General features: G+C 48.6%; 1 protein-coding gene across 5 annotated transcripts; it reads right to left on the reverse strand.

The window, feature by feature from the left end:
- Positions 1 to 2,168: 2,168 nt before the first annotated feature.
- On the reverse strand, positions 2,169 to 17,566 carry LOC102735339 (interferon alpha-inducible protein 27-like protein 1). Of its 5 annotated transcripts, none has more exons than XM_006747839.3 (6): positions 17,430 to 17,566; positions 5,621 to 5,777; positions 4,495 to 4,623; positions 3,487 to 3,516; positions 2,887 to 3,048; positions 2,169 to 2,377 (listed from the first exon to the last, which is right to left on the reverse strand). In XM_006747839.3, exons 2-6 carry the CDS (start codon positions 5,748 to 5,750, stop codon positions 2,295 to 2,297), a joined length of 534 nt encoding a protein of 177 aa, XP_006747902.2. In that variant the 5' UTR covers positions 5,751 to 5,777; positions 17,430 to 17,566; the 3' UTR covers positions 2,169 to 2,294. The 5 variants fall into 5 exon arrangements, with proteins under 5 accessions (XP_006747902.2, XP_081686130.1, XP_081686129.1 ...); XM_081830004.1 differs by lacking the exon at positions 17,430 to 17,566 and adding an exon at positions 7,956 to 8,115 and having other exon boundaries at positions 4,495 to 4,602; XM_081830003.1 differs by lacking the exon at positions 17,430 to 17,566 and adding an exon at positions 7,956 to 8,115.
- Positions 17,567 to 17,618: the final 52 nt, after the last annotated feature.

Genomic DNA, 17,618 nt, shown 5'->3' on the forward strand with positions numbered 1-17,618 from the left:
AGAAGAAGAAGATAGCAGGAGGGGAAGAATGAAAGGGGGGGAAATCGGAGGGGGAGATGAACCATGAGAAACGATGGACTCTGAAGAACAAACTGAGGGTTCTGGAGGGGAGGGGGGTAGGAGGATGGGTTAGCCTGGTGATGGGTATTAAAGAGGGCACGTTCTGCATGGAGCACTGGGTGTTACGCACAAACAATGAATCATGGAATACTACATCAAAAACTAATGATGTAATGTATGGTGATTAACATCACAGTAAAAAAAGTAAAAAAAAAAAAAAAAAAAAAGAAAAAGAAATCCACCTACTCCAGAGGCCAAACCTGACAGCCAAAGGGGAAGAAGCAGGTCAGCATAGAACAGGCCCCCTGGGACCTGGGAGTGGAGCGAAGGAGGTCAGGGCAGAGTCCAGAACAATGGGTGGTCTTGCATAGTGGTCTGCTGGGCCTCGGCAGGGAGTGAGCCAACCTGTCCAACCTTCCAGATCCAGGGCAGACCCACATGCCCTGGTGGAGACCCGGACCTCCAGTTAAAGCAGGGGCATTTACCTTCGGCTCCAAGGAGGCCTTCAGAAGTTCTAATGAAGGCCTTGAAGTTGGCGGCATTATTTTGGGAATGTGTGTGTTTTGGTGGGGAGAGGATTCACAGCCTTTATCAGATTCTCCGAGGCATCGAAGAAAGAAAAGAAAGAAAAAGAACCAAATATTGAATTACTACCCTAAGGGGTGATTCCTATGGCTAGGTAGCAACCATGCTTCAGTGACCCAACTAGACACCACTGGTGGACACGGGTGAGTCGCTTAACTTTTTTCAATGTCCATAGCTCTACACTCCTAAGTTTGGTTCTTGTTGGAAACCAAGATCTTGTCAGGCTGCTGACAGCACCGAGGACAGAGTGTGCAGGGGTGCAGGTCTGCGATTGGGTCAATATCATGTTGGAAACCCTTGTCTCTCCATAACCCTCAGGACAGAACCCAAACTTCTATGATACGCCAATATGCCTGCTATGGTATGAATGTTTGTGTACCCCAAAATTCAGGGTGCAGTCCTAACTCCCAAGATGATGGTATCAGGAGGTGGGACCTTTGGGAGATGCTGAGATCATGAGGGTGGAGCCTTCCTGGGTGGGATTAGTGCCCTTACAAAGGAGGCCAGAGGGAGCTCTTGCCCTTCCATGACGTGAGGGCACAGCAAAAAGGGGCCCTCGAAGAAACAACTTCTCACCAGCAACCTAGGGCCGACAGTGCCTTGATCTCTGACTTCCCAGCTTCTGGAACTGTGAAAAATACGTTTCTGTTACTTATAAACCACCCAGTTTACAGGCTTTTTGTTATAGCAGACTAAGACTTTCCGTGCCTTCTGCTGGGCCCCGGAGCCCTGGGCTGGCCTCTGGCATGGCACTTAACCAGAGCACAGCATCGATGGCTGTCTACCTATTGGTCCATCGCCCCAGCAGACTCTCCCAGCTGTCTAGAAAAAGTCCAAGTTCCCCAGCAAGTTCCCTAGCACCTGGCCAGGCCTGACCCACAGCATGTGCCCCAAGAGTTGTGGAAAGGAGGAGCAAATCAGCACATAAGCCAATTTTCCCATGCTCCGAGTTGGAAGCCATCCTAGCGAAGAGAAGTTTCTCTAAGATCTTGTTCTGGGAGGACGACATTTAGGGACGAGGGCCATGAATTAGAAAGGTCAGAGCCCCCGGCAAACTAGATTTCCCTTCTAGCTGCTGAGGAGAACAGCAAGGGCTGGACGGTGGACTTTAACTTGAGGACGGAGCAGTGACTCATGGGGCCTGGGCCTTCTGAGCCAGGCCACTTAGGACAGAGCCATTAGACCTGCAGCTTGGAGGGATGCCCTCGCCTGCCGGCCCCCAGCCCCCACCCAGCTCCTGACTGCCCAGGAACTGAGCCAAACACCCACCCTGGCTGAGATCTTTGAGGTCATTTGGACCAATTCCCCATGCTGAGAGGGACAAATGAAGGCCACAGAGGAGGTGGCCTGCCCCGAGTCACACACAGAGTCACAAGCTGGGCAGGGGCAGCCACCGGTCTGCACATTTTGGCCCATCCCAGCTGACTGCACCCCTACGCCATGTCACTCTGACCATAAGACTGGGAAAGAGGAGTGACCCGACCCCCTGACTTCAAGCCGGAAGGAAGGGATTCAGGAAGGGCTGCAACAACAATTTTTATTCCTTATTTTCCTCAGGGTACAGTTGTCACCCAGGGTTGGTCCCTCCCTGCATCGGGCGGGCCGGTGCCGGCAGGGCTCTTCTCTGCAGGTGGAGAGGCGGGAAACTATTACAGGCCCACCATGCGGGACGCGAGCACTGTCCCTGTGGAGCCCAGGATGATTTTGGATGACAGTGAGAGTCCAGCTGCTCCTGGGGGAGAAGCAGAGGGTGAGCAGAGTGGGAAGGAGCCAAGCTCTTCAGAGCTGCAGAACTGGGCCAGCTCCGTGGGACAAAACCGTGAGGTCAAAGACTCCAGGGCCCCTCGGGAGGGTCTGAGGCCCCGGAACCCCAGTCAGCACCCTCCTGTTTCCCAAAGCCCTCAGGATCTCTGCCTTGGGAGGGCAGGGGCCTGCAGCCCTGGGGCATGCACTCCAATGGAGAAAGCCAGAACCGGGAGCTGTCACTCTCCAGGGAATAAGGCTGAGCCCAGGTGAGGCGCACATCCCTGAGGCACCCAGCCGACCCACTGCGGGTAGCCAGCCTGAAGCCTGCACACTCCAGGCCAGGGTTCTGTCCCTCCCTCCTGCACCTCCCAGAGAGAACCTGGAGGGTGACACTTAGGGACAGAGACTGAGGGTAGGTGAGGCTAAGATCTGGGCTGGGTCCTGAGGCTCTTGTCCTCCTCACGCTGCACAGCAAGCCCCGCCGGGGACACGTACCCACAGACTGCAGCGTGGCCACCAGGCTGCCGGCGGCGACCCCGCCCCCGTTGGCGACTGCAGCCGCGGACATCATCTTGGCCGCCAGCGAGGAGGCGGCGATCCCGGCCCCGGTGAAGCCCACGGTGTTCAGCATGGCGGGCACGGCCGCCGTGGACAAGGCTGTGGGGGGAGGAGCTGGGTTAAGAGGAGGGCTCAGGGGAAGGGACCCCCCCCACACACACTCAATCAGGCTCAGGGGGCTTCAGCGGGGGAGGGGGGGCCAGGCAAGGGGGTGAACTCTGAGCTCAGGAGAGACTACGGGCATGGCCCATTTCTCAGAGAGGAAACAGGAGTTCGGAAGAGTTCAAAGACACACCCAAGGTCACACAGTGAATGTCCTGTGTGAGAGGGGATGGGGACCCTGCTGGGACTGTGTCCATTGTACAGTTTCCATGACACCCGTGGGTCCAAGCTGCTTGTTTCCTGTTCCTGGCTTCCTGCCCATCTCCATGGATTCACCTCCTCCCCAACATCTGTACAAGGCCTGGACAAGGATGGTTGCTCCCAGGCTTGGGGGGGCCAGATAAGGACTTGAACCCCTTCCCTGCAGAGACTCACCTCCTCCTATCACAGCTGCTGCAGTCTTGGCTAGAAACCAAAGAACATTCTGTGAGTGGATCCACACTGGCCTCCCCCTGGCTCCCTGAACCTACAGCCCACCTAGGGGGATGGCGCTGCCCATGTTGGAGACGGGAAGAAATGACCTCACCTGAGGCTTCCCTGCTTCATTCAGACATGGGGGATTTCTGGGGAAGGGGACCCTGCAGCCCTGAGCTTGGCAAGGATTGCTAGGGAGTCTGATTCCAGACTGGAATGACTTGTCCCAAACGGATTTGCATGCTTTTTTAACCTGGAGTTATCTGGAGACAGGGTTTGAGGTCCTTGTTCCAGAAAACCCAGTTATCACACAGAGTGTTGTTTTTCAATCTGTGTGTGGCTTCGTCGATGGGGGGCTGTTTGTGGGGAGAGCAGAAATGAATCTTTCTCTTTCTCTCTGCCATCCAAGCCTGATTTGTTTAAAATAAACAAAACAGGGGCGCCTGGGTGGCTCAGTTGGTTGGGCGACTGCCTTCCGCTCAGGTCATGATCCTGGAGTCCCGGGATCGAGTCCCACATCGGGCTCCCTGCTCAGCGGGGAGTCTGCTTCTCCCTCTGACCCTCCTCCCTCTCATGCTCTCTCTCTCTCATTCTCTGTCTCTCAAGTAAATAAATAAAAAATCTTTAAAAAAAATAAAAATAAAAATAAAATAAAATAAACAAAACAAAACGAAACAAAAACACACCCCTACAGATGTGGCAAAGCAGGCATGCTGCCCTGCATCCCTTCTTGGGTGAATGAGGGATACTTGGCAGAGTGGTTTAGGGCTTGGTGTTGGTCGAGGCGAAGGAACAGGATGCCACGCTCTCTGAACAAGGATGTCAGTTCAGGGTCAATGTTTTCTTAGTGGGAGATTATATAACACTCTCATATTGTCCAGCAAATCTTTTCAGACTGCAATAAGCCTTCATGGACTCCCTGACTTCCTTGTCAAACTTGCATGTATTGGGTTACCCAGGGCCAGTTACCTCCGACCTTGAAAACAGTCAAGTTCACCACAGGGGATCCCAGCAGGCAGGAGGCTTTCAGTGTCCCCAGCAGGGATCCCAGGGAAGTTGTGGCCTGGCTCAGAGCAGCTGTGGATGACAGGGTGAGTCCTGAGAAAGAACAGAGGGTGAGTGCACAGGGTCGGAGGCCCCGTCCTCCCCATTCCATACTATGCTGCTGTTTGTGCTGGGGAAGGAGGGAGGGCCCTGGGTGTCTGCACCAGGAGAGCGACAGCTAAGTGGCAGTGTTTGCAACAACTGGAAGCCAGTACTAAATACCCACCTAGTGACCCTGACAATTTCAAAAACATAGTTCTCAGGGTGGAAAAAGCAATACAATGAGGTCGGCAGCACACTATTCTATACATAAATTAAAACACCTGCAAACAGAAAGCTAACACCCATTTTGCAAAAATACATATGAAAAACAGATACACATTAAGCATATCAGAAAGGTTGACTTTGAGGGAGGGAGTTAATGCGGGCTGGGGGGGGGGGGTGGGGCGGTTAAAAAAGAAAACCACAGGCCCAAAATGGCGTCACTTCCGTTAAGGCCCCAAGTGTAAACCAAGACTTAATACCTAACCTGACAGCAGTTTCAGTCCCCCAGGAATATAACCCTTAACCAGTCAACATGGGATTTCCCAGAGAGCACTAGGGAATTTACTGAGGGGCCCCGTCCATTCTCCTTAGGAGGGTGACCTTGCCTAAAACAATGGTTTCTCTCCTAATAATTTCTTTTTTACTGCTCTCTACCTTTTAAAAACTTGAATTTTCTGTAGCCCTTTGGAGCTCCCCTCTCCTTGCTAACTGGGAAGCTGGCCAAATTAATGAACTGACTACTGATAAAGCCAGTTAGATCTTTAAAATGTACTCGATTGAATTCTTGTTACATAACAGAGGCAAAAGGGAAGATAAACAGCGAGAATAAATAGCTAAGAGTGGAGAGGGCGCTCACACAAACTAATGAAGAAAATGGGCCCAAACTGAAGAATTTTGTTAAAATCAGGACACGTCAGTGAAAACCAAGGAGGTGAAGCTAGAAGTGGACTCTGTCCCTCCCCATCCATCTCCTCGCCCCCCCACCAGCCCCTCTGGGAGCACTCACCTACGGACACCACCTCTGTGGCTTTGGCCAGGCTCACTGACATTACTTTGGACCCCATTACCTTAGAAGCCAGGGAAGACACTGAAGTGGCTACCGGGAAGAATTTCATGGCGCAGAAAGTGACAAGCATCAACCGGAGTCTAATCTGCAGAGACGGCTGTTCACAAAATTCAACCCAAGAAAATGTGAGGATCTGATTGGCTTTATTCAGCAAATCATGCATGTATCGGGCTGAAAGGATTTCAACACCTCCATTTCGACCTCAGTTTTCCTTTCTAATTGACTAGGTTCCTCTTACAGCTTATTTTTTTAACTCAGGCAGGAGCCTGAGCGGGCCAAGCCTCCCACGGTGGGAACCGAAACTACCCCCCCCACTCCCCAGCAATAAAGACCCAAGGCAATGACCTTCACTGCCCATCTGCAGTACGCACTGATTTTGTCCCACATTTTCCTTATGTAAACCTGGCAATATTTTCAGCACTTTGGAGACAGCCTTTGGGACACTGGTCCACTGTCTTCCCTGCATTAGCCTCACTAAAATAAATCCCTTTCTTGTATCACCCCTGCTCTCTCTCTCTCTGCCTTTGGATTTTGTCAGCGGCGAGTGGCTGAGCCTGATGCTCTTGCACCCTGCCCCCTGCCCCCTGGTTACAGGGCAGCAGTCCATGCAGCAGGCAGAGAGATGCTCTGAGAAGCTACGCAAAAATGAAGGCTTTCCTAAGAAGGAAAAGGTGAGGTAAGGCGTCAACAGCAAAAGAAAAGAAAGGATTGCTTCAGGCCAGGACATCAGGGAGAAACGCAGGTGGCAGACGACCTCACTAGTGCTAAGCCAGACATGTCAGGTGGACTTTCAAAAGGTCACCTTCCTGGGAGAGGTTGACATTGTGATGAAGTCTTGGTGTGCTGTGGTGGGGGAGCAAATGACTCCAATGTGGGCTTATTTCTTTTTGAACGGGGTGGAGCTTTGATGGGGGGAGGGGACACCCGAAGTGGGGGTCATGCCCACAACTTTGAAAAACTCGAGGGGCTCCAATGGGGACAGAGAGACCGCTCTGAGCTTGTCAGGGCAGCAGGTCTGGAAAGGGTCCTGGAAAGGATTAAGGGAGGGTAGGAAGTGGCCTTTCTTTCTCCAGGCGGGCTGCTTCCTTCCTGCCACCTCCCAAACTGCAGCGCCAACTTCTTAGCTCTTTCTGGGACTTTCTTAAGTTTCCACGGAGCAGTTTATTTTTTTTTTTTTTTTAAGATTTTTATTTATTTGGCAGAGAGAGAGAGAGCACAAGCAGGGGGAGCGGCAGAGGGAGAGGGAGAAGCACGCTCCCCGCTGAGCAGGGAGCCCGATGTGGGGCTCGATCCCAGGACCCTGGGATCATGACCTGAGCCGAAGGCAGACGCTTAACCAACTGAGCCACCCAGGTGTCCCTCCAGAGAGCTGTTTAAAAGGCACCAGAGTTAGGAAATAAGAACCAATTATGTTTTAAGGCACACACCGTCGTCAAGTTTCTCTGGGTTCCTGTTCTCATGCCATCCCCGACGAGGGAAACAAAGGCAAGAAAAACGTAGCTTAAATTCAATCTCCTTACAGCTTGTAGCTCACTGATAGATACCTGAAATGTGCAGCATGACATGACTCCAGGAATTCATAGCTGCCTCAATGCCTTCATGTTTGTTTTATTACAGACTAAAAGTAACCCTAGCTTAACAGCAGCTAGTCCCTCGAGGTCCTGAAAGCCTTGCTTCCAAACTCCTTAGAGACTTATACTATCCCTACCCCCACTTATTAAAAAGTATATAATAATCAGTCACTCCTCCCAATCCCGTGCAGCTCTTCCTGCCTATGGGTCCTGTCCCTGTGCTATAATAACACCTTTTTGCATCGTAAAACGTCTCAAGACTTCTTTCTCGACTGGTGGGCTCAGCGATCCCCCATCATCCTCACTTAAGACAATGAGAACAAAGAGATTACTATCCCCATTTTATAGATGAGCAAAGGCCTCTGGCACAGAGGGGGCAAGTGATTTGCCCCAAGTCCAGCTGCTTCCAAAGCCTGGGCTTGGAATGTCTCCGATTTGGTTCCTCCTAACACTTGTCTTTTTCCTCTCTTAGCCCACTTCCACCCAGGCTTGAACAAGGCTTATCATCCCAGAGTCCCACAGCCAAAGGGCAGGTGTGGGCTAGAGTTCCCTTCCCTCCCTCCTGACTGACCTCATGAAAAACAAAAGAGCCTTCTGGGAGCAGATTCACATGGGCTTCCCTTGCATGCACTGAGCCCACCACCCACCAGAGGCTGGAGGCCACGGAAGAGAGAGCAGCCTCTGTCCACCCCTCCCTGTCTTACCTAGAAGCAGATTTTCTATGTAATAGACTCCAAGGTCTGAGCTTGGATGTGTTTTCCAGAAGATCTGACTCTGGATATTTATAACAACTCCCTCTTTGACTGGAGCACAGCCAGTGAGATAGGTTTTGCTTACTGGAAACTGGAAACCAAAACTGGAAACCAGAACTGGAAACCGAAACTGGAAACCAAAACAAGAATTGTTACTCGGGTTTTGGGGCTGGCCAAGTAATAGAAATTGACCAGGTGGGGCACCTGGGTGGCTCAGTTGGTTAAGCATCTGCCTTCGGCTCAGGTCATGATCCCAGGGTCCTGGGATCGAGCCCCGCATCGGGCTCCCTGCTCTGAGGGAAGCCTGCTCTCCCTCTCCCACTCCCCCTGCTTGTGTTCCCTCTCTCGATGTCTCTCTCTGTCAAAAAATAAAATCTTAAAAAAAAAAAAAGGAAATTGACCTGGTGGGGGTGGGGGGGGGGGGATTGGATGTAGAGAGCAAGATGAGCCACTCATGTCAAGCAGTAATGTCAGCAGCCAAGGGTGTTGCCTCTAAGACCAGACATCACCAAAAACCAGCACAGGCTGATGACACATCCAGAACTGAGAACTAGCAGAGCCAGAAGTCTGCCAGGGTCCAAGACTGATTAAATCCCTTGAAAAGGGGAGGATTTTTTTTTTTAAGATTTTATGTATTTATTTGACAGAGAGAGACACAGCGAAAGAGGGAACACAAGCAGGGGGAGTGGGAGAGGGAGAAGAAGACTTCCCGCCGAGCAGGGAGCCCGATGCGGGGCTCGATCCCAGCACCCTGGGATCATGACCTGAGCCGAAGGCAGACGCTTAACGACTGAGCCACTCAGGCGCCCCAAAAAGGGGAGGATTTTTGTAGCAAACTGGGTATACCCTCTTTTTTTTTTTTAAGATTATTTATTTGAGAGAAAGAGAGCACAAGAGCACGAGAGGGCAAATGCAGGGAAGGGCAGAGGGAGACAGAGAAAGAATTCTCAAGCAGACACCAGCTGAGCATGGAGCCCGACACAGGCCTCCATGTGGGGCTTGATGTGGGGTTTGATCCCACAGCCCTGAGATCGTGACCTAAGCCAAAACCAAGAGTTGGAGGCTCAACCCACTGAGCCACCCAGGTGCCTCTTGTTCATTAACTTTTTACCTCTTGTTCTATCTTGTTTGTTGTATCTTATACTTTGCTTTGTGTGCCGTGTTAAGAAGCCAAAGTAACCACATAGTTAAATGTCATTGAGTTTGGAATCCTGAACCTACTTCATAATTGCATTAACTTTGCTTTGTAATTGAATAAAGTTGGCATTGTGGAAAGACACACTCATGTGTGTGCTTTCATAGTGTACTTGTGACATGGAAGTTCTAGGCAAGGGTTTTATTTATTTTTAAAAAATTTCATTTATTTATTTGACAGAAAGAGAGAGACAGCAAGAGAGGGAACACAAGCAGGGGGAGCACCAGAGGGAGAGGGAGAAGCAGACTCCCCGCTGAGCAGGGAGCCCGATGCGGGACTCAATCCCCGGACCCTGAGATCATGACCGGAGCTGAAGGCAGACACTTAACCCACTGAGCCACCCAGGTGCCCCAGGCAAGGGATTTATTGGGGCTTATGCTCGAGCAACAAGGAGACAGCACGAAAGAAAGGATCCTTCAGGCTGAACAAAGGCCAGGGAAAGTTTTTAAAGAGGCCAAGGTGGGAAAGGAGTGACATCTAAGCATATAGCGGGGAGAGATACAAGAAGTTGAGTATGCAGGTGCACTGGTCATGCATCGTGTGTCTCATGAGCATGTTAAATCTCCACCCCTGGGTGTGATTTTTAGTATTATAATGAGGGAAAAAATTGGTGGAAAGTCAGTGTTGGGGTCAACCTCGGTGCAGACTGGTTTGGTTGGGTCTTCGCCAGGCTTCCTAGTCAAGTCCCCTCTTTGGTAGGCATCCTGCTTCCACATTCCTGCAAGATAACGCTGCTCAAGGGGCATAGGGTTTCTGCTATCCAGGGACGCTGGGCGTCAGGATTGAGGGGACCCAAATCCAGTCCCTGCTCTGTCTCAAAACCATTGTCACTTTGAAGGCCTCCCTTCTCTTCTTGCCTTGAATTGTTTGAAAGTAAGGTAATCTCTACATAAGAAACCTTTACCTACAACACAGAGCAAACTACGTTAACATCCCTGCCTGTAACTCTCAAACACAATCTAGAGCTTAAACTGTACCCAAGGTAATAATCGATATTGTTTAAAGCTCTATAAGGAACTTAAAAAATGCAACTGATACCAACCCAAAAGCAGGTGACAACCCAGTGACTGCAACCAAGGACTTGGTCAAGGCAGACAGATAACCCCGCAACTAGAGCCTAAAATCCTCTCTCAAGAATTATAATCAACCTTTGATTTTATGTGCTTAAACTGTGAGGCTGATTTCTCCTTCCTTTCACCTTTAAAATTCCTCCCCTGCATGGAGGTGGTAAGATGGTTGGTTGTCTGGGACATTAGCCTGCCATCTTCTTGGCTAGTGGGCTTTCTCAAATAAATTGTATGCCCTGCTTCAACAACTTGTCACTCAACTTATTGGACGGTCCTGAGGTGAGCAGCTCAATCGCAGGTTCAGTAACCCTGTCAGGGGTACAGAGGAGGGTCTTAGTGTCCCTGCAGAAGTTGTTTCTTAAGTAACTTTTACTTAAAATAGTCAATATACCCACATGGCACATTTTGCGGCAGCCTGCCTTTGGTCCCTACACCAGCCAAGGGAAACATCAAGTTATTATAGAGAGGATCTGGTCACTGTATCCACCACCATCAGCTAATATAAAGTGCTTTGTCATTTAATTCGGGGATAGGATGTACTGTCTGCATACTACAGTTCATAACAAATCTGATCGAAGTTCTAGAACAAAAGGATAAATACTGATTTCTAATAAAGACAAGAAGGTGGTTTTCAGAATAATATTAATCCTTGCAGTGGCCGACGTTCAGTTATTCAGAAAGCCTCTACTGAAGGCTGGCCCATCACGCCAGACACCGATCCAGGCACTGAGACAGCACAAGACCCAAACGAGATCAAAGTACCTGTCCTCACAGTTTATAAGCCAGCAGGAGGGAGGGAGGGGGGATGAAACCAGATAAACAACTGTAAAGTCACACAGTCTATTATTTGAAGAAGTACCAAGGGAAAAGGAGGTGGAGGTATGAGCCAGGCAGAATTATGGGGGGGAAGTCCTTCCTGGTAGAAGGAACAAAGATGGCAAAGAGCCAGGTATGAGAGGAACAGGGAGGGGGCCAGTGTGGCTACAGCAGGTGGTTGAGAGAGAGAGGTAGGAGCTAAAGTCAGAAGCTGACAGGGAGCCAGGCCATGTGGGGCCTCATAAGCCATTGCAAGGACTTGGTCTTAGTCTCTGAGCAAAATGGGAAGGTCTTGCAGAGGCGGACAGAGAAATGCACCATCGGGTTCACGACAGCTGTTGCATTGAGAACAGACTGAAAAGGTGTGCTGGAAAGTGGAACATTTGACTCTTCAGAGTTTAAGGATCTTTTTGGTTAAGTCCTTGGGTTTCTCGGGGCCAAACTAATACCTAAATGGGATGTGCTGCTGGGTTGGGGTTGTGCAGTGTTTTATAGTGTACCTCGTTTCATGGAAATTTTCTTGAGGCTGGTGGGTGACGTAGTTCAATTTAACCTGTTTGATGACCAACTTATCCTAACACAGGAGTCTTTGGGTTTGGGGGCGACTGCTCTAATAGCTCTTAGGTTCGCGACCCGTGCCCACCAATTTTTGTGGCTTTTTGGCTTTGGAGATCCCCGTTAGCAATAGCCTTTATCTACATAAAATAAGGCAAACATATGCATCTCGGCACACCAACAGTACCCAAGAAATGTTACCGTGACTGGCCAAGAGAAATTGCTGTGCACACCACCAGCAATTCTCAGCGTGGACTAACCCAGAAGACTAGTAAATGGGGACTGCACACTAGAGCTGGGGAAGGAATCCCCAACAACCAGGGAATTGTGAACTGAACCAAGGGACTGGGGACTCAGGTTCTGGGCAGAACTGTCTGCCAGCTGAAGCTGACCTGCTAAACCCAGGACTGGAGAGCGAATCTGATGGGGAGCTCAATGCAAAGAGAGCAGAGCTCAGAACTGAAAGGAATTTAGCCCTAGTCCTACACGGCAGCATGGGTTGGTGGTGAACAGCATGACGTTCTGGTTAATGACATGGAAACGTGTAGTAAAAGCTTCCATTCCATTTGGCTCAGAAATTTTGCTTTTTGGAATTCTTTTTAAGAAAAGAATCAGACACGCACACAAAAATGTCAGCACATGAATGGTTATCATGGTGTTACTGATGACAGCAAATGTTTGAAACAGGAAATCAAGTCAATAAAATGTTGTACCTCCACATAATACAGTTCTACGCAGCCACTGATCATGGAGGCAAAGGCAGGTTTGCCACAACGTGAAGGAAGCCTGAGCTCAGGGACCCTTTCCTGCGCTGGCTCCTTCTAAGATCCCGAGAGCGATTCTTGCCATGTGTTCACATCACTATTCTCATTATTTGCAAAGGTAGGATATTCTAAGAGTAATTGGTTAAAACTGCTGTCTCTTCCCAATCTGACTTCCCTCTGCCATACTTCCCCAGTTTTGGATATTATACTGCCACTGGGATGTTGTATTGTAATGATAAGTTTTTAAAGAGTTCTCCCTCCCCAATTACGTAAGCGTCAGGCCTCTAAAACTTGGATCTGTCCCCATTTATAGATTTAGATTTATTGACATGGGGAATTGTTCATTAGGTACTGTTGAGAAAAAGAGGCACCTTATCAGATGGTGGTAAAGAAACACCAAATTACTGTGTTTATATGTATGTACTCTGTGGTTTTTATGTTTTAATGCATGGTGCTTGGAGCTTCTTCAGAGGTCTGGGCAAGGCGTTAGGTGAATTATGATGACTCAGGTGTAAGTTATTTTTGCTAACTGAGTGGGAAACAGAGGTTTTTTATTATTTTTTTAATTTAAATTCAACTAATTAACATACAGTGTATTAATTTCAGAGGTAGAGTTCAGTGATTCATCAGTTGCATAGAACACCCAGTGCTCATTACATCACCTGCCCTCCTTAATGCCCATCACCCGGTTACCCATCCCCCCAACCCCCTCCACTCCAGCAACCCTCAGTTTGTTTCCTGAGATTAAGAGCCTCTTATGGTTTGTCTCCCTCTCTGGTTTCGTCTTGTTTCATTTTTCCCTCCCTTCCCCTATGATCCTCTGTCTTGTTTCTCAAATTCCTCGTATCAGTGAGATCATATGATAATTGTCTTTCTCTGATTGATTTATTTCGCTTGGCATAATACCCTCTAGTTCCATCCACATCGCTGCAAATGGCAAGAGCTCATTTTTTTGATGGCTGAGTAATATTCCATTGCATATATATATATATCACATTTTCTTTATCCATTCATCTGTTGATAGACATCTAGGCTCTTTCCACAGTTTGGCTATTGTGGACATTGCTGCTATAAACATTGGGGTGGGGTGCCTGGGTGGCTCAGTCGTTAAGCATCTGCCTTCAGCTCAGGTCATGATCCCAGGGTCCTGGGGTCGAGCCCCGCATCGGGCTCCCTGCTCTGAGGGAAGCCTGCTTCTCCCTCTCCCGCTCCCCCTGCTTGTGTTCCTGCTCTCGCTATCTCTCTCTCTGTCAAATAAATAAATAAAATCTTTAAAAAAAAAATAAACATTGGGGTGCATGTACCCCTTCAGATCACTACATTTGTATCTATGGGGTAAATACCTAGTAGTGCAATTGCTGGGTCGTAGGGTAGCTCTATTTTTGACTTTTTGAGTCCGTACTGTTTTCCAGAGTGGCTGCACCAGCTTGCATTCCCACCAACAGTGTAGGAGGGTTCCCCTTTCTCCGCATCTCCGCCAACATCTGCCGTTTCCTGACTTGTTAATTTTAGCCATTCTGACCGGCGTGAGGCGGTATCTCATTGAGGTTTTGATTTGGATTTCCCTGATGCCGAGGATGTTGGGCATTTGGGAACAGTTTCTGCACTGCTGCAACCACGTCTGACACCAGATGTGTGGGCTGTTCCGTAGCAAACAATGCTCCATTTCTCTGTGGACAGCAGTTCAGTGTCCTGCAATTCAACGCAATTCTGACACTAACTGCAGTTAACCCCACAGGTTAAGGGCTCAGGGTCATAAGACTGCCTCCCTTAGATGCTAATCCTAAGAAATGGATCCCAGGTTACCCACAAGTTCTGTCCACCTTGGCTACACATTGGGAGTTCCCAAGACCCCCTCCTTGGGTTGGACAATTTGCTAGAAAGGCTCACAGAACTTGGGAAAATGCTTGACTTACTATTACTGATTGATTACAAAGTTTATTAAAGGGTACAAATGAGCAGTCGGATGAAAAATTATATAGGGTGAGGTCCTGAACACAGGAACTTCTTTCTGTCCCATGGTTTGGGTGTGCCACCCTTCCAGCCCATGGATGGATGTGTTCTTGTTTACTACCCTGGAAGTTCTGAGAACCCCACATTTTAGGGACTTTATGCTTCCTCAATGTAAGCATGATCAACTCAGTTTTCTCTCCCGTTCCCCTCCTTGGAGGTTGGGGCTTAAAGTTCCAAGCTTCTAATCATGGCTTGGGGTTTCTGGTGACCAGCCCCCACCCAGGGGCCCACTAAGAATCATCCCATTAGAACAAAAGATGTTTCTGTCACCCAGGAAATTCCAAAGGATTTAGGAGCTCTGTGTAAGATACTCCACATACTCAACCTCTACTCACGCCCTCCTTCCAAATCTCCGGAAACCATTAATCTGTTCTCCATCCTGTAATTTTGTCCTTTGATGTACCATAGGTTTTCCCCCCAGCTTTATTGAGATATAAATGGCATACAAATTTCGTAGGTTTAAGGTGTACAACATAATGACTTAATATATGTATATATTACAAAATAATAACCACACACCACAGTTTAACCATCCATCTATCATAGGACATTTTGGTTGTTTCCAGTTTGGGCTGTAACAAAAAAAGCTGCGATGAACTATGAACAGGAGCTATGTGACAAAGTCAGTACTCGTCACTTCTGGTGCTGGGTTTAACTATAAAAGTGGGCACAGGGAACCAGCCCTCAAGCTAAGGTCAACGGCTTTCTCATTCATTCTTTCAACAAACACCCATGACTCACTACGTCAGCCAGACACTGACTAGGCATATTAGGGAATACCAAGATGAATCTGAAGGAAATTCTTTGAGGTACTTGTAATCTAGGAGAACTAAGACAAGAAAGTAAATCTCCCAATCTAACGCAGAGCTGAAAGTGCTACACTCCATAGAGAACAAGCTGGGAGTCCTGAAGAAGGAGATGCTTGTTGAAATAAATTATTTTAATACTTATTTAACTTCAGCCACAAGTTGTAAGCAATGTTCTGCAAGGAAATCCTTTCTCTCTCGGCCTCTTCAATTTCAATCCTTTCATACTTATAACTAGATATTGAGCTAAGTGTCATGAAACTCGTTTGGAGACAATTTCCTTGTCAGGTCTAACACTCTCTAAGGAACCTGCTTTGGAGAGCAAGGAAACTGTGCACTTACTGTTTTCTTCTCCCTCTTTGTGCCTCCACTAAAACTGACTCAGAAAGAATGCCATTTTAAAGATTTTTTTTTTTTAAATATATTTATTTGACAGAGAGAGAGAAAGCGAGAGCAGGATCACAAGCAGGGAGAGCAGGAGAGGGAGAAGCAGGCTTCCCGCCGAGCAGGGAGCCCGATGCGGGGCTTGATCCCAGGACCCTGGGATCATGACCTGAGCCGAAGGCAGACTCTTAATGACTGAGCCACAGGCGCCCCGAAAGAATGCCATTTTGAAATACCATCCATAATAATCAGGGGGAAAACACCCCCTCATATCGTGAAAAAATAATGAATAAACAAAAACACCATCTAATCTGATGTCAAAATTTCCATCTCACATGCAAATTTCTAACTTCTCCGTTTTCCCCAGCTTAGGTCTGATCCAGACTCTGAGACATAGAGCTGGGAAAAGGGGAGGTAATCTGCTCCTTATCCCTGTTTCGTCTACTTCCTCTCCTTTTGGCTACTTCCTCTCCATACGGCTGCTTTCAACTGCCCAAAGCCATAAGAGATAAAGGGGCGAAAAGCTATTTTAACTTAGCTGGTGCTGTTTGCAAATCTTTCTTGCCTGTCCAATAGAGTTGTCTCCTCCAACATGGAGGATGTCCAAACAAAAGCTACTCTTTTCTCTCCTAGAATGCTGTGATGGTTAACTTTATGTGTCCACTGTGCCTGGAAATTTGGTCAAACGTTATTCTAGATGTTTCTGTGAAGGTGTTTTTGGGACGAGATTAACATTTAAATCTGTGGACTCTGAGTAAAGCAGATTACCTTCCACAGTGTGGGTGGGCCCCATCCAACCAGTTGAAGGCTTTAATAAAACAAAGACTGACATCCTCTGAGCAAGAAGGGATTCTGCCAGTTGACTGTCTTTGGACTCTTCCCTGAGTCTTCACCCTGCTGACCTACCTCATCCAAGTTTGGTTATGTCAAGCCTCTGCAATCACTCTGGGCCAATTTCTTAAGACACATTTCTCTCTCTGTATATACATATTCTGTTGTCTCTGTTTCTCTGGAGAACCTGTATTAGTCAGGGTTCAGTTTTTCAGAGACCTCCACTGAGAATCTCCACCATGCCCCATTTTGACCCCAAGTCCCACTTCAGGGGCCCTATTTCTAGCCCGTTTCTGCTGAGGACCCTTTTGCCACCAAACAGCCCTGTTAGGTAAGGTTCTGTCAGGACAACGCTGCAATCCTCCAAGGTGTGTAACTAGCCCAGAGGGGACAGGAACCCCTGTCCTGCCATGTAGGGACATGCAGCCCTTCCTCCTCACTCTGCCATGTGGACAGCTTCAGTCTCTAGTCATCAGACTTCTTCAGACACTACTCGGGCACAGGCTTTATGCACCCAGGCCCTTGGGGACACACTGGCAAGTTCCCTCAAGAAATTAGTTAAGTTCTGTCCCATGGTGGCTCCAAGGCAGGGTGAGAAGGCTCACTTGACCTAAACTTTATGAATTCCTTTAGGACTTCTCAAGGTCACCAGCCAGAGACAGCATATGGGAAAGGTTTCCCAGATGGCGTGGTGACGCCCACATCGAAAAGGTGACTGTCTACTGTGAAGCTGATTTCTCTGCACATAACAAAGAAGCCAGTTGAGCTTGGCAATGAAAGCATGAGCTTTGGAGTCAGGCGGACCTAGCCTAATCATCAATGAACAATAGGTGAGGCATGAAAAAAAACCAGAGAAAACAGCACCTCTGATACAGGCTGGTTGGATTGTAAATTAGATGCTAAAATGTTTGCAAGGCTCCAGGCACACAGTAGGTACTTCATTCGTGGACAGCCACTGCACTAAAACTAGACCAAGAATAGAAGAAAACGCGTACCGGTGCACGAGCTGGCACTGAGCCGGATGCTGAACCGCCGAATCACCTGCTCCATCTGCTACCTAAGCCCGGGAGGAGAACCGCCAGCCCAACCTCAGCCTTGCTACCTCTCACCACTCTCTCCGCGCCTGCACTGCGGATATCTGCGATCCGCCGCGGCGGCAGCGAATCACGCGGCGGCGTCTAGAT

Source organism: Leptonychotes weddellii, chromosome 9 (genome assembly GCF_054177405.1).
Source record: "Leptonychotes weddellii isolate Sample4059 chromosome 9, ASM5417740v2, whole genome shotgun sequence".
Taxonomy (NCBI): Eukaryota; Metazoa; Chordata; class Mammalia; order Carnivora; family Phocidae; genus Leptonychotes; species Leptonychotes weddellii.

Bases quoted from the DNA above. Each gene is read 5' to 3' on its own strand.
- LOC102735339 (XM_006747839.3), bottom strand. From the start codon at position 5,750: ATGCTTGTCACTTTCTGCGCCATGAAATTCTTCCCGGTAGCCACTTCA. The intron at 3,517-4,494 runs GTAACTGGCCCT...TTTGGTTTCTAG, and splicing joins GACTGTTTTCAAGGTCGGAG to CCAAGACTGCAGCAGCTGTG. The intron at 2,378-2,886 runs GTACGTGTCCCC...CTTCTCCCCCAG, and splicing joins GGCCACGCTGCAGTCTGTGG to GAGCAGCTGGACTCTCACTG.